Source organism: Felis catus, chromosome X, assembly GCF_018350175.1.
Source record: "Felis catus isolate Fca126 chromosome X, F.catus_Fca126_mat1.0, whole genome shotgun sequence".
NCBI classification, from domain to species: domain Eukaryota; kingdom Metazoa; phylum Chordata; class Mammalia; order Carnivora; family Felidae; genus Felis; species Felis catus.
The window spans coordinates 46,956,245-46,973,738 of NC_058386.1; the positions used below are offsets into that span (position 1 = coordinate 46,956,245).

General features: G+C 39.5%; 1 protein-coding gene across 1 annotated transcript in view; it reads right to left on the reverse strand.

The window, feature by feature from the left end:
• Window positions 1–17,494, reverse strand: part of FAM120C (family with sequence similarity 120C) — a 121,030-nt gene that overhangs the window by 80,353 nt on the left and 23,183 nt on the right. Inside the window, exons 2-3 of the mRNA XM_006943756.5 lie at window positions 7,105–7,351; window positions 5,693–5,775 (exon numbers count right to left, since the gene is read on the reverse strand). Of these exons, the coding sequence (XP_006943818.1) occupies window positions 5,693–5,775; window positions 7,105–7,351 (330 nt within the window). The remainder of the gene's footprint in view (window positions 1–5,692; window positions 5,776–7,104; window positions 7,352–17,494) is intronic.

A 17,494-nucleotide genomic window follows, 5' to 3' on the forward strand; every position in this document is an offset into this window, starting at 1 on the left:
GGTATCTCAATGTGGTTTTGATTTGTATTTCTCTGATGATGAGTGATGTTGAGCATCTTTTCATGTGTCTGTTGGCCATCCAGATGTCTTCTTTGGAAAAGTGTCTATTCATACCTTCTACCCATTTCTTCACTGGATTATTTGTTTTTTGGGTGTTGAGTTTGGTAAGTTCTTTATAGATTTTGGATAATGACCCTTATCTGATATGTTATTTGCAAATATCTTCTCCCATTCTGTTGGCTGCCTTTTAGTTTTGTTGATTGTCTCCTTTGCTGTGCAGAACCATTTTACCTTGATGAGGTCCCACTATTCATTTTTACTTTTGTTTCCCTTGCCTTCGGACACATGTTACTATAGTGATTCACTACATTATTATTTTATCTACTTTTGTGATGCTTGAAAAAATTTTAAATACAGGTTTTCTTTAATGTGATAAAATGTAGGTATGATTTGTTGTTCACATTCCAATTGTTAAATTACAAGTTTCCTAAAATGGTAGTTACTCAGTCAAAGGGTATAAACTTTTTAAAGGCTTTTTATATAAAATTGTTTGGGCAAAAAGCTGTACCATTCATTCCTTCAACAAATATTTACTGCCTACTGTGTACTAACTAGGCACTGTCATAGGCACCAAGAACACAGCAGTGAATAAGATAAATATTGCTGCCCTTATGGAAGATTAAATTCTAGGGTAAGTGTGTCAGAATATCTTACAGAATAAATAAGTAAAATGCATACTATGTTATATGTAGGTAAGTGCTGGAGAAAATCTAAGCAGAAGATGGGCATGGGAATGCAAGTGTGTCTGTGTGTGTGTGTGTGTGTGTGTGTGTGTGCACGCGTACAACTATGCAATGTTAAATAAGATGGTCAGGAAAGGCCTCACTGAGAAAATGCCATTTGAGAAAACCTGTAACGGTGAGGACATAGTTATGTGGGAGGAAAAAGAATTCCAAGTGGAGAAAATAATAAATACAAAGGTTCTACAAGCAAAAGAAAAGAGAAGATGACATCAGAGCTGTAACAGAGGCCAGTCAGTACAAGACTTTGTAGGCCATGGTAAAGATTGAGTGAGTGACGTGGAGAGCCACTGGAGGATTTTGAATTAGAGAAGTGACTGATCTGAATAAGGTTTTAAAAGAATCACTCTGACTGTTATATTGAGAATAGATTTGGGAGAGGGGAGAGTGTAAACAGAAAACCAACAGTTAATAAGCTGTTATAATAATCCAGGCAAGAAATAATGGTGAATTGACCAGGGTAGTAGCAATGAAAATGGTGAGAAATGGACATATATAGAAGGGAGAACTGATGGTATTTGCTTACAGAGGAAATGCAGGGTGTAAGAAAGAGAGAAAGAAATCTGAGATGACTCTATGGTTTTTAGCCTGAGCAACTAGAAGGATGAGATTGTGATTAATGAAAATGTGGAAGGTTCTCGGAGGAACAGATTTAGGGGAAAGATCATGAGTTTCCACTTGGATATATGACCCTGAGGTGTTTAGTAGGCTGTTAGATATTACGATTTGGAGTTCAAGAGGCATGTTAAAACTAGAGACATAGAGGGGTGCCCGGGTGGCTCAGTTGGTTAAGCATCTGACTCTTGATTTCGATTCAGGTCATGATTTCAGGGTTGTGGGATGGAGCCCTGCATCATCCTGAATCCATGCTCAGCATGGAACCTACTTAGGATTCTCTCTCCCTCTCCTTCTGCCTCTCTCCCACTCATGCACGTGCTCTCCCTCCATCTCTCTCTCAAAAAAAAATTAAAAAAACTAGAGACATATATTTAAGAGTCATCAATGGACAGATGATACTTAAAGCCATGATATTGTATGAGATCAACCATTAAGGCAGAAAGTATAGGTAGAACTAAGAGAAGGGACCAAGGATAGAATTCTGGGTCACTCCAAAGATAAGAAAAGAAGAAAAAGAAGTAGCAAAGGAAACAGGAGCAGCCAGTGAAATAGGAAGGAAACTAGAAGAGAGTGGTGTCCTTAAAGCTAAGTGAAGAACACGTTCTAAGGAAGAGGAAGCGAGCAAACGGGTCAAATGCTGCTGATTGGTCAAATATGATGAACATTGAAAGCTGGCCATTAGATTATTAACATCGAGGTTTATTAACACCTTGAGCTCATCAAGAGCCATTTCTGCAAAGCAGATTGAGAGTAGGGAAAAGGAATAATAAACACCTCAAGTATAGACGACTCTATAGGAGGCTTTGTGATAAGGGAAGAAGAAATATGGGCTAGAGGAGAAGAAAAAATATGGAATAGTAGCTTGAGTGGAGGAAGTAAGGTCAAGAGCAGAAGTTGCTTTATTTTTTAAGATGGATGCATGCTTATATATGGGATGGGAAAAATTCAATGAAGACAGAAAAATTGATGCAGGAGAAAGAGGGAAGACTTGCAAAAGGGATGACCTTAAGTTAGTAAGAGGGGATATGATTTAGCATGTGTGTAGAGAGGTTGGCCTTAGATGGGAACAAGGACAGGTCATCCACGGTTAACACAAGGCAGGCAGAACAAGTGGGCACACAGATGCACGTGGGTGAGAAGATGAAAGGGTAGGAGCTGGTGGAAATTCTGTTCCAAATGCTTACATTTTGTCAGTGAAATACGTAGCCAGCTCATGAGCTGAGGGAGCAAGGAGGAGGGAGTATTAGAGGCATTAGGAGAGAGGAAAAGGTATGAACTAGCAGAGTAAAAGAACTAGAGAAAAGTAATATATTCAGCAACTTAAACTACCACCAGAAGTGTATAAGAGTATTACTCTCAACATAGCCTCAAAAGGAGTAGGTACACTAATTTTTCAATATTTGCCAAACTATTAGGTTAAAAAAATAATTTCATTTGCATGACTGATCACTAGTGAGACTTAACATCTATCTAGTCATAGTACTGGCCACTGTATTTCTTCTTTTGTGAATTGTCTGCTTCAGTCTTTTGCTCATTATTTCATTTACTGGGGTATTAGTATTTGACTTCATAGATCTGTATGAATCCTGAAAATATTAAAGGTATTCTCTTCAACAAATGATGTTGAGAAAACTGGACCATTACATGAAAAAGAATGAAAATAGTCCACTTTTTTACACCATACACAAAAATAAATTCAAAATGGATTAAAGGCTTAAATGTGAGACCTGAAGCCCTAAAAATCCTTGAAGAGAGTATAAGCAGTAATTTCTCTGACATCAGCCATACCAACATTTTTCTAGACATGTCTCATGAGGCAAGGGAAATAAAAGCAAAAATAAATTATTGGGACTACATCAAAATAAAAAGCTTCGGCACAGAAAAGGAAATAATCCACAAAACTAAAAGATAACCTACTGAATAGGAGAAGATATTTGCAAATGACACATATGAAAAAGGGTTAGTATCCAAATATATAAAGAACTTAAATAACTCAACACCCCAAAAAACAAATAATCCAATTAAAAAGTAGGCAAAAGACATGAACAGATATTTCTCCAAAGAAGACATACACATTGCCAACAGACACATGAAAACATGTTCAACATCACTTATCATCAGGGAATTGCAAATCGAAACTAACAATGAGATATCACCTCACACCTGTCAGGATGGCTAAAATCGAAAACACAAGAAACAACAAGTGTTGGCGAGGATGTGGAGAAAAAGGAACATTCATGAACTGTTCGTGGGAATGCAAAGTGGTGCAGCCACTGTGGAAAACAGTATGGAGTTTCCTCAGAAAGTTAAAAATAGAACAACCTCATAATCCAGTAATTGCACTACTGGGTATTTACACAAATACAAAAACACTAATTCAAAGGGATACATGCACCCCCATGTTTATGGCAGCATTATTTGCAATAGTCAAGATATGGAAGTGGCCTGGGGCACCTGGGTGTCTCGGTTGAGCATCTGACTTCAGCTCAGATCATGATCTCGTGGTTCATGGGTTCAAGCCCCATGTTGGGCTCTGTGCTGGGAGCCTGGAGCCTGCTTCAGATTCTGTGTCTCCCACTCTCTGCCCCTCCCCACTCACGCTTTGTTTCTCTCTCTCTTCCAAAAATAAATAAACATTAAAATTTTTTTTAATAAAAAAAAGATATGGAAGTAGCCCAAGGGTCCACTGACAGATGAATGGATAAAGAAGAAATAGCATAAGAGGAGTTAAGATGGCAGCCAAATAGGGGGACCCTGGGCTTTCCTCCTCCCTCAAACAGAGCTGTACTGAGGTTACATTACTTGGAATACCCAGGAAATCGATCTGTGGACTGACCGAAGGAACTCCACAGTTGGAGGGAGACAGCATGGCAGGTGTGAAGTATGTGGAAGTGAACTGGGGAAGAGAAAAATTGTGGTGCTGTGGAGGGGAGGAAACCCTTTCCATGGATAGACAAAAGGGAGAGAAAGACACATGGGTTGAGAAAGTGTAGGATCAAGTTACAACAAGAGGAAAACCTCTCTGGATCATGGTCTCGGGGGCGAGAAGTACTGAGTGTCCCAGTTTTTTTCTTAAACAACATTTGGAGCTCAAACTCAGGTTTTGGAAGTGTGTGACTTTCTCTGGAGTGGAGCTATGGCACACATTCCTGGGGAGGAGGGAGCTAGCTCTGGAGTGCATAGCCTAGTGTAGGAATCTCTGGGGCACACTGGGAGAGAACAGTCCCCTTCCTGGAGTACTTTTGGAAAAGGGTTTATTGCCTCCCCAAGGACAAAACACCATGCAGGTGCCAGCAAAAGGCCTTTTTCATCATCATGGGACAGAGGCACACCCAGAGGGAATACAACCTTTGCTGGTTTTAGCAGTGCTACACCATAGATTCTACATACTGTGCAGGTGTGGGATTTTTTCTCAGGGAGAGAGGAAGGAAGGAAAAATAAGATACAGAGAAGGTAGCAAACCATAAGAGACTCTTAAATACAGAAAACAAACTGAGGGTTGCTGGAGGGGAGGTAGGGGGTGGGATGGGCTAAATGGGTGGTAAGCATTAAGGAGGGCACTTGTTGGGATGAGTACTGGGTGTCATATGTAAGTTATGCATCACTGGGTTCTACTCCTGAAACCAATACTACACTGTGTGTTAACTAACTTGAATTTAAATAAATAAATTTTAAAAAAGAAGAATTAGTGTGTGTGTGTGTGTGTGTGTGTGTGTGTGTGTGTACATGTTATTCACCCATAAAAAGAACAAAATCTTGCCATTTGCAACAACATGGGTGGATCCAGAGAATATAATGCTAAGTGAAATAATTCAGTCAGAGAAAGACAAACAGCATATAATTTCACTCGTGTGGAATTTGAAAAAGAAAACAAATGATCAAAGGGGAAAAAAAGATAGAGATAAGCCAAGAAACAGATTCGTAACTATATAGAGGACAAACTCTGTAAGTGGGTGGTGGTGGGGTTGATAAGTGAAATAAGTGATGGGGTTTAAGGAATGCAGTTGTTGTGAAGAGTACTGGGTGATGAATGGAATTGTTGAATCATTATATGGTATATCTAAGAATAATCTAACACTGTATATTAACTACACTGGAATTAAGATAAAAAGTTAATAAAAAAGATTTTAAGGATTTGATCATAATTATAATTTTTTGTAAGTATTTGAAATATTTTAAGCCCAATGAAAGGCAATTATTCTATCAAAACTCCGATGAAAAAAACCTAATGTCCCCTAGGCATGAATGTATAGGTAAGAAAGGGGGCACTTTACCTTAAGTGATGCAAGGGGATGTTCTGGTCCCAAGAGGCTCCAGTGAAAAGCAGCCAGGTCCTCATCTGGGAGAATGTGGTTACCTATAAAGTACATTTGCATTTACTGACAGTACAAATGTATTCATAGAACTTCCAAGCTATGAAAGGGCCTCTGGGTAAGAAAATAATAAAATAATTCACATAGTTGTAGATTTTCAATGTAATGTCTATAGTAGCTATGTTTTGATTACCCACTATGTATCTCATGCATTATATGTATCATCCTTATAATAACCATGCCAGTAGTATTATTATCCCTATTTTACAGATAAGGTAACTGAGGTTCAGACAAGTTTGGTGACTTAGCACAAAGTAGCATTAAGTTTGGTGACTTAATAAATGCCCACACCAGGATAAGAAGAGGACTTCAAAGCACATGCTATTATCTATTACCTAATCATTCTACTTTTTATAATAGCAGCTACAATTACTGACTGCCTAGTAAGTGCTGGGTGTTTTATATATCTCATTTCACTTAATATTGTCAGTAACACAATGAAATATACTATTCTATTTCACAGATAAGGAAATTGAAACCAGGCAGGTGTAACTTCAGTAATTTGCCATAGGCCTAATTCTAAAAATTGTGGTGGCTCTGTTATATGAACCAAACTCAAATCCACTGGGATCATAAGCAGAGGTTACACCTGAGACAACATATTAACCATCATGCTGTCAGTACATGGAAAACCAACTCAAAACATAATCACCTGTCTGTAATTTACTTTTAAATGCATTTTTGAAAGATAAATTGATGGATGACTAGACTGGACCGATATATATGATAAAACAAATATAGGAAAATGTTAATGGCAGGAATACTGGTGGCAGATATAGGATTTTCACTACCAAATTCTTTCAATTTTGATGTATGTTTGGAAATTTTCATAATAAAATGTTAGCACAACAGAAAAAGAAAAACATATACAGCAGTTTATGTTCTTGATCTAAATTGAGACACAGATTCAGAGGGGAAAGGTGCTAGAGCCAAAAAAAAAAAAAAAGTAAATTGAGGTAGAGGGAAAGAAATGCTCATGCTCTGAATGGGGAACCAAAGCTATCTAAGACTAATAAAACATTTGGCCTAAGACAGTGCTCTGCATAAAATAATAGTGGAATATAACAAAAAAGTTTTTAGAAAAATTGAAATATTTTCTGGAATATCCTATATTAAATTCATAAGACAAAGATGCTGAGTTTCTAGTAAGAAGCCCAAAAGACTGCTGGGTTTTCCCCAGCATAGTGTTTTGTCATGCGGACTTTAAAAAAGATAAATTCAATAGTGACAGGCTAAATTGCTCTGGTCTTCATGTCTTAGCATTGGAAGAGGAAACTTTACCAATCACTGGAGTCTTTTCTTTGGATACCTACCTAGCAGTGCAGCAAATATAGGAAAATTCATCCGTTTCAAGCCCAGCTGCTTGGCTACTTCCTGCATCAGGAACTGATTGGTAGTGAGGTTCTTCCCATTCCAGCTCAGCTTCAGAGCATGGGAACTGTAGTAAGAGGGAATATTGTAGAGGGCATACTCGGAATCATGGGCAAGAAGGCCATGGAAGCCATTTTCCCTGAAAAAAGCCACCACTTCCAAATGGTGGTCTTCAAGGCTCTGAAAGACCTAGGAGGGAAGGAGAGAAGAACATATCATGCAACAGAAACCGATATATTTGGTTAGAAGTCCAGGTTAGCAACTATATTTTATAGTTTGTTGAAATTTAAGATCACAAATGGTTGAACACAATACTCTTCAAAAAAAGTCTTTCTCATCTTTGAACTTGATTATTCTTACTATAAACAAAGACATCACCATCCATGTATCCATTTAAATGCCCAGTCCTTTCATGAAACTGTCGTGTGAGGCTCTTCAAAAGAATACTGAAATTAGGGAGCCTGGGTGGCTCCGTAGGTTAAGTGTTTGACTCTTGGTTTTGGCACAGGTCATGGTCTGACAGGTTCATGAGTTCGAGCCCTACATCGGGCTCTGTGCTGACAGTGTGGAGCCTGCTTGGGATTCTCTGTCTCCCTCTCTCTCTCTGCCCCACCAGCACATGCTCTCTCTCTTTCCCTCTCAAAATAAATAAATTGAAAAAAAAGAATACTGAAATTAACATGGTATATATTACTTAAGTTTTCACCTTAAACAATAACAGAAGATATCTTTGTTAGAAATAAAACTATTATGTATTGCTCAGCACCTTTGAAATGCCACATATACTTTACATACATTATCTCATTGTCAGAACAACCATGGTTGTTCTGAGCAAGGTAGATATGGATAAAAAAACTTACATGTGGAAATAGATACAGAGAGGTTAAATAACATATAGTAAGAATCTGATTCTAAGTTCATCTAACTCCTTTTTAAAAAATTTCTTGGGGCGCCTGGGTGGCGCAGTCGGCTAAGCGTCCGACTTCAGCCAGGTCACGATCTCGCGGTCGGTGGGTTCGAGCCCCGCGTCAGGCTCTGGGCTGATGGCTCAGAGCCTGGAGCCTGTTTCCGATTCTGTGTCTCCCTCTCTTTCTGCCCCTCCCCCGTTCATGCTCTGTCTCTCTCTGTCCCAAAAATAAATAAACGTTGAAAAAAAAAATTAAAAAAAAAATTTCTTGCTTGCTTTTTTTTAGAACCACCTTAAACCATAGAGCACACAAACAGGGCATTTCCAGCAGGTAGAGGTCAGAATCTTCACCCCATTTTAGAAATGAGAAAACTAAAACTATGAGAGGTTCTCTCCCCTCAAAGCTGCATAATGAATAAGTGTACACAGGATTCAAACCCAAGCTGTTCTGACTCGAGAATACATACTTTCCATTGTAACAGGCTTCTTCCTGGAAAGCACTATTTTTTATATAACAGACTGTTAAGTGGTCTTCCTGTGCATGACTCTATCACTGCACTTAGAGCATACTGAAATAATCTGCATACTGGTTCTACCACACTAACTTCCTTGACTGCAGAGACTTTATTTATCTCTTGATTTTGGGCTCCAAGATAATGCTTGGAGCATGATATGAATAAAAGTAGCTAACAGATACTGAACACGTACTATGTGCTAAGCAATGTTGCAAGTACTCTGCACACATTAATTCATTTAATAATCTTATAAGGCTATAACTGTTGTTATCATTCCCATTTTTACCTTGCTATTCCTAAGGCCACATAGCTGGAAGGAACAAAGCTTGGATTTTGGCTTTAGAGCCTGTGGACATATATATTTTTGTTGAAATCAACTGACCTAGTTTTTTTTTTTTTTTCATTTAAATTATAAAAGAATGGTAGTTTTCTGGAGTCTGACAGGAATTTTAGTGCATTAAGTTTCTCCCAGGATATGGAGAGTCTAGTCACAGTAGATAGTTATGTCACACATTAAGTCCACAGGGGGAGGGACACTGATAAGCAGATAGCAAAGTAATGTCTGCATATGTTTGATATCCAAACAAAGGAACCAGAAATCCTTACTTTGTACTGCAACATATTTACACCTAGAGTTATGATAAACTCCAATTGGGTCAGGATAGGAGTACAGTTTTATGCTGTCCCCCTGGTGATAGTTTTTTTCAGCATATCTCTTATACAAGTCACTTATTGAGCATTTGTCTGTACTGGGTATAAGTGTGAAACCTTCCCTCTCATCATCACAATCAGACAATGTGAGCGTTATAAGCCCCATCTTACAGATGAGGAAACTGAGGCTCAGAGAAAGGAGATGCCATGCTCAGGGCCACAGAGCATTCCAAATGTCCATCAACAGAGGTGTCTGAGTGGCTCAGGTTGAATGTCCAACTCTTGATTCCGTCTCAGGTCATGATCTCACAGTTTGTGGGTTTGAGTCTCACGTCTGGCTCTGTGCTGACAGCACAGAGCCTGCGTGGGATTCTCTGTCTTTGTCTCTCTCTCAAAAATAAAGAAACATTAAAAAACAAAAACAAATGTCCATCATCAGAAAAATGGTTAAGCAAAATGTGATATATCCACACAAGGGAATATTATTTAGCTATAAAAAGGAATGAAGTACTGATTCATTCTACAACATAAATGAACCTTAAAACCACTATAGAGTGCAAGAAGCCAGACACAAAGGCCAGATATTATATGATTCCTTTTTATATTAATATTCCATAACAGGAAAATCCATAGAGATGGAAAAATAGATTAGTGGTTGCCAGGGACTGGGGGAAAAGGGAAATGAAGAATGAGTGCTAGAGGGTACTGGGTTCACTTTTGGGGTGATAAAAATGTTCTGGAATTAGTGGTCACAGTTGTACACAACTGTGAATACAACTGAATTGTATATAAAAAATTGTAAATTTTATGCCATTATGTGAATTATTTCCCAATTTTTTAATCCCAATTAAAAAAAATGGAACTAGAATTAAATTCAGCTCTGGGACCCTGGGAAGATGGTAGCGTAGGAGGACGCTGGGCTCACCGCGCGTCCTGCTGATCACTTAGATTCCACCCACACCTACATAAATAACCCAGAAAACCGCCAGAAAACTAGCAGAATGGAGTCTCTGGAGCCAAGCCCAGATGAGAGGCCCACGGAAGAGCGTAGGAAGGACGGCGAGGGGGTGCGCGCTACACAGACTGGTGGGAGGGAGCCGGTGCAGAGGGGCGTCCCACCGGCCAGAGCCCACGAGTATGGCTGGCAAAGGCGGAGGGGCTGGATGGGAGTGTGTTCCGACAGCAAGCGGGACTTGACATCTGGAAGGTTATGAGCTAACAGCTCTGCTCGAGAACCGGAGGGTTGGAGGAAAACAGGAGGGAGAGTTGTGGAGCCCCGGATGACAGAGCTCAGCTTGGTGGGGAACAAAGGCGCTCGCCAGCGCCATCTCCCCCGCCCATCCCCCAGCCAAAATGCCAAAGGGAACCAGTTCCTGCCAGGGAACTTGCTTGCACCGCGCAAACACCCAACGCTGTGCTTCTGCGGATCCATCCCTCCGGTGGGTCTGACTCCCTCCCGGTGCCGCAGGGCCCCTCCCTAAGCGGATCTCTGAAGGAAAAGCAAGCTGAGGCTGCCCCTCCGGCCCCTGTGCATCTGGCCAATCCACCCCAGCTAATACGCCAGATCCCCAGCACCACAAGCCTGTCAGTGTGCAAGTAGCTCAGATGGGCCACGCCACCCCACAGTGAATCCCGCCCCTAGGAGAGGGGAAGAGAAGGCACACACCAGTCTGACTGTGGCCCCAGCGGTGGGCTGGGGGCAGACATCAGGTCTGACTGCGGCCCCACCCACCAACTCCAGTTATACACCACAGCACAGGGGAAGTGCCCTGCAGGTCCGCACCACGCCAGGGACTATCCAAAATGACGAAACAGAAGAAATGCCCTCAGAAAAACGTCCAGGAAATAACAACAGCTAACGAACTGATCAAAAAGGATTTAAATAATATAACAAAAAGTGAATTTAGAATACTAGTCATAAAATTAATTGCTGGGCTTGAAAACAGTATAAAGGACAGCAGAGAATCTCTTGCTACAGAGATCAAGGGACTAAGGAACAGCCAGGAGGAGGTAAAAAATGCTATCAATGAGCTGTAAAATAAAATGGAGACAACTATGGCTCGGACTGAAGAGGCAGAGGAGAGAATAGGTGAACTAGAAGATAAAATTATGGAAAAAGAAGAAGCTGAGAAAAAGAGAGATAAAAAAATCCAGGAGTATGAGGGGAATATTAGACAACTAAGTGATGCACTAAAGAGAAATAATATACGCATAATTGGTATTGCAGAGGAGGAAGACAGAGGGAAAGGTGCTGAAGGTGTACTTGAAGAAATAATAGCTGAGAACTTCCCAGATCTGGGAAAGGAAAAAGGCATTGTAATCCAAGAGACACAGAGGACTCCCTTCAGATGTAACTTGAATCGATCTTCTGCATGACATATCACAGTGAAACTGGCAAAATACAAGGATAAAGAGAAAATTCTGAAAGCGGCTAGAGATAAACGTGCTCTAACATATGAAGGAAGACCTATAAGACTCGTGACCGATCTCTCTACTGAAACATGGCAGGCAAGAAAGGATTGGCAGGAAATCTTCAATGTGATGAACAGAAAAAAATATGCAGCCGAGAATCCTTTATCCAGCAAGTCTGTCATTTAGAATAGAAGGAGAGATAAAGGTCTTCCCAAACAAACACAAACTGAAGGAATTCGTCACCACTAAACCAGCCCTACAAGAGATCCTAAGGGGAATCCTGTGAACCAAAGTACCAGAGACATCGCTACAAGCATGAAACCTATGGACATCACAATGACTCTAAACCCATATCTTTCTATAATAACACTGAATGTAAATGGCCTAAATGCACCAACCAAAAGACATAGGGTGTCAGAATGGATAAAAAAACAAGACCCATCTATTTGCAGTGTACAAGAGACTCATCTTAGACCTGAGGACACCTTCAGATTGAGAGTGAGGGGATGGAGAACTATTTATCATGCCACTGGAAGTCAAAACAAACTGGAGTAGCCATACTTATATCAGACAAACTAGACTTTAAATTAAAGGCTGTAACAAGAGATGAAGAAGGGCATTATATAATACTCACAGGGTCTATCCATCAGGAAGAGCTAACAATTATAAATGTCTATGCACCAAATACAGGAGCCCCCAAATATATAAAAGAATTACTCACAAACATAAGCAACCTTATTGATAAGAATGTGGTAATTGCAGTGGACTTTAACACCCCACTTACAACAGTGGATAGATCATCTGGACACACGGTCAATAAAGAAACAAGGGCCCTGAATGAGACATTGGATCAGATGGACTTGACAGATATATTTAGAACTCTGCATCCCAAAGCAACAGAATATACTTTCTTCTCGAGTGCACATGGAATATTCTCCAAGATAGATCACATACTGGGTCACAAAACAGCCCTTCATAAGTATACAAGAATTGAGATCATACCATGCATACTTTCAGACCACAATGCTATGAAGCTTGAAATCAACCACAGGAAAAAGTCTGGAAAACCTCCAAAGGCATCGAGGTTAAAGAAGACCCTACTAAAGAATGAATGGGTCAACCAGGCAATTAGAGAAGAAATTAAAAAATATATGGAAACAAATGAAAATGAAAATACAACAATCCAAACGCTTTGGGATGCAGCAAAGGCAGTCCTGAGAGGAAAATACATTGCAATCCAGGCCTATCTCAAGAAACAAGAAAAATCCCAAATACAAAATCTAACAGCACACCTAAAGGAAATAGCAGCAGAACAGCAAAGACAGCCTAAATCCAGCAGAAGAAGAGAAATAATAAAGAGCAGAGCAGAAATAAACAATATAGAATCTAAAAAAACTGTAGAGCAGATCAACGAAACCAAGAGTTGGTTTTTTGAAAAATAAACAAAATTGATAAACCTCTAGCCAGTCTCTCAAAAAGAAAAGGGAGATGACCCAAATAGATAAAATCATGAATGAAAATGGAATTATTACAACCAATCAGAGATACAAGCAATTATCAGGGAATACCATGAAAAATTATATGCCAACAAACTGGACAACCTGGAAGAAATGGACAAATTCCTAAACACCCACACACTTCCAAAACTCAATCAGGAGGAAATAGAAAGCTTGAACAGACCCATAACCAGTGAAGAAATTGAATCGGTTATCAAAAATCTCCCGACAAATAAGAGTCCAAGACCAGATGGCTTCCCAGGGGAGTTCTACTAGTCGTTTAAAGCAGAGATAATACCTATCCTTCTCAAGCTATTCCAAGAAATAGAAGGGGAAGGAAAACTTCCAGACTCATTCTATGAAGCCAGTATTACTTTGATTCCTAAACCAGACAGAGACCCAGTAAAAAAAGAGAACTACAGGCCAATATTCCTGATGAATATGGATGCAAAAATTCTCAATAAGATACTAGCAAATCGAATTCAATGGCATATAAAAAGAATTATTCACCATGATCAAGTCGGATTCATTCCTGGGATGCAGGGCTGGTTCAACATTCGCAAATCAATCAATGTGATACATCACATTAACAAAAAAAAGAGAACAACCATATGATCCTGTCAATCGATGCAGAAAAGGCCTTTGACAAAATCCAGCACCCTTTCTTAATAAAAACCCTTGAGAAAGTCGGGATAGAAGGAACATACTTAAAGATCATAAAAGCCATTTATGAAAAGCCCACAGCTAACATCATCCTCAACGGGGAAAAACTGAGAGCTTTTTCCCTGAGATCAGGAACACGACAGGGATGCCCACTCTCACCTCTGTTGTTTAACATAGTGTTGGAAGTGCTAGCATCAGCAATCAGACAACAAAAGGAAATCAAAATTGGCAACGATGAAGTCAAGCTTTCACTTTTTGCAGATGACATATTATACATGGAAAATCCGATAGACTCCACCAGAAGTCTGCTAGAACTGATACATGAATTCAGCAAAGTTGCAGGATACAAAATCAATGTACAGAAATCAGTTGCATTTTTATACACTAACAATGAAGCAACAGAAAGACAAATAAAGAAACTGATCCCATTCACACTTGCACCAAGAAGTATAAAATACATAGGAATAAACCTAACCAAAGATGTAAAAGATCTGTATGCTGACAACCATAGGAAGCTTATGAAGGTAATTGAAGAAGATATAAAGCAATGGAATGACATTCCCTGCTCATGGATTGGAAGAATAAATATTCTGAAACTGTCAATACTACCTAAAGCTATCTACACATTCAATGCAATCCCAGTCAAAATTGCACCAGCATTCTTCTCAAAACTAGAACAAGCAATCCTAAAATTCATATGGAACCACAAAGGCCCCAAATAGCCAAAGTAATTTTGAAGAAGAAGACCAAAGCAGGAGGCATCACAATCCCAGACTTTAGCCTCTACTACAAAGCTGTCATCATCAAGACAGCATGGTATTGGCACAAAAACAGACACATAGATCAATGGAATAGAATAGAAACCCCAGAACTAGACCCACAAACGTATGGCCAACTCATCTTTGACAAAGCAGGAAAGAACATCCAATGGAAAAAAGACAGTCTCTTAACAAATGGTGCTGGGAGAACGGGACAGCAACATGCAGAAGGTTGAAACTAGAGCACTTTCTCACACCATTCACAAAAATAAACTCAAAATGGATAACAGAGCTGAATGTGAGACAGGAAACCATCAAAACCTTAGACGAGAAAGCAGGAAAAGAACTCTCTGACCTCAGCTGTAGCAATCTCTTACTTGACACATCCCCAAAGGCAAGGGAATTAAAAGCAAAAGTGAATTACTGGGACCTTATGAAGATAAAAAGCTTCTGCACAACAAAGGAAACAACCAACAAAACTAAAAGGCAACCTACGGATGGGAAAAGATATTTGCTAATGACATATCAGACAAAGGGCTAGTATCCAAAATCTATAAAGAGCTCACCAAACTCCACACCCGAAAAACAAATAACCCAGTGAAGAAATGGGCAGAAAACATGAATAGACACTTCTCTAAAGAGGATATCCGGATGGCCAACAGGCACATGAAAAGATGCTCAACGTCACTCCTTATCAGGGAAATACAAATCGAAACCACACTCAGATATCACCTCATGCCAGTCAGAGTGGCCAAAATGAACAAATCAGGAGACTATAGATGCTGGAGAGGATGTGGAGAAACGGGAACCCTCTTGCACTGTTGGTGGGAATGCAAATTGGTGCAGCCGCTCTGGAAAGCAGTGTGGAGGTTCCTCAAAAAATTAAAAATAGACCTACCCTATGACCCAGCACTAGCACTGCTAGGAATTTACCCAAGGGATACAGGAGTACTGATGCATAGGGGCACTTGTATCCCAATGTTTATAGCAGCACTCTCAACAATAGCCAAATTATGGAAAGAGCCTAAATGTCCATCAACTGATGAATGGATAAAGAAATTGTGGTTTATATACACAATGGAATACTACGTGGCAATGAGAAAAAATGAAATATGGCCTTTTGTAGCTACGTGGATGGAACTGGAGAGTGTGATGCTAAGTGAAATAAGCCATACAGAGAAAGACAGATACCATATGGTTTCACTCTTACGTGGATCGTGAGAACCTTAACAGGAACCCATGGGGGAGGGGAAGGAAAAAAAAAAGAGGTTAGAGTGGGAGAGAGCCAAAGCATAAGAGACTGTTAAAAACTGAGAACAAACTGAGGGTTGATGGGGGGTGGGAGGGAGGGGAGGGTGGGTGATGGGTATTGAAGAGGGCACCTTTTGGGATGAGCACTGGGTGTTGTATGGAAACCAATTTGACTATAAATTTCATATATTAAAAAAATAAAAAATAAATAAAAAAACTGTAGAGCAGATCAACGAAACGAAGAGTTGGTTTTTTGAAAAAATAAACAAAATTGATAATCCTCTAGCCAGGCTCTCAAAAAGAAAAGGGAGATGACCCAAATAGATAAAATCATGAATGAAAATGGAATTATTACAACCAATCCCTCAGAGATACAAGCAATTATCAGGGAATACAATGAAAAATTATATGCCAACAAACTGGACAATTTGGAAGAAATGGACAAATTCCTAAACTCCCACACGCTTCCAAAACTCAATCAGGAGGAAATAGAAAGCTTGAACAGACCCATAACCAGCGAAGAAATTCAATCAGTCAGCAAAAATCTCCCGACAAATAAGAGTCCAAGACCAGATGGTTTCCCAGGGGAGTTCTACTAGTCATTTAAAGCAGAGATAATACCTATCCTTCTCAAGCTATTCCAAGATAGAAGGGGAAGGAAAACTTCCAGACTCATTCTATGAAGCCAGTATTACTTTGATTCCTAAACCAGACAGAGACCCAGTAAAAAAAGAGAACTACAGGCCAATATCCCTGATGAATATGGATGCAAAAATTCTCAATAAGATACTAGCAAATCGAATTCAACAGCATATAAAAAGAATTATTCACCATGATCAAGTGGGATTCATTCCTGGGATGCAGGGCTGGTTCAACATTTGCAAATCAATCAATGTGATACATCACAATAATAAAAGAAAAGATAAGAATCATATGATCCTGTCAATTGGTGCAGAAAAGGCATTTGACAAAATTCAGCAACTTTCTTTATAAAAACCCTCGAGAAACTCGGGATAGAAGGAACATACTTAAACATCATAAAAGCCATTTATGAAAAGCCCACAGCTAACATCATCCTCAATGGGGAAAAACTGAGAGCTTTTTCCCTGAGATCAGGAACACGACAGGGATGTCCACTCTCACCTCTGTTGTTTAACATAGTGTTGGAAGTTCTAGCATCAGCAATCAGACAACAAAAGGAAATTAAAGGCATCAAAACTGGCAAAGATGAAGTCAAGCTTTCACTTTTTGCAGATGACATGATATTATACATGGAAAATCCGATAGACTCCACCAGAAGTCTGCTAGAACTGATCCATGAATTTAGCAAAGTTGCAGGATACAAAATCAATGTACAGAAATCAGTTGCATTCTTATACACTAATAACTAACCAACAGAAAGACAAATAAAGAAACTGATCCCATTCACAATTGCACCAAGAAGCACAAAATACCTAGCAATAAACCTAACCAAAGATGCAAAAGATCTGTATGTTGAAAACTAGAGAAAGCTTATGAAGGAAATTGAAGAAGATATAAAGAAATGGAAAAACATTCCGTGCTCATGGATTGGAAAAATAAATATTGTCAAAATGTCAATAATACCCAAAGCTATCTACATATTCAATGCAATCCCAATCAAAATTGCACCAGCATTCTTCTCGAAGCTAGAACAAGCA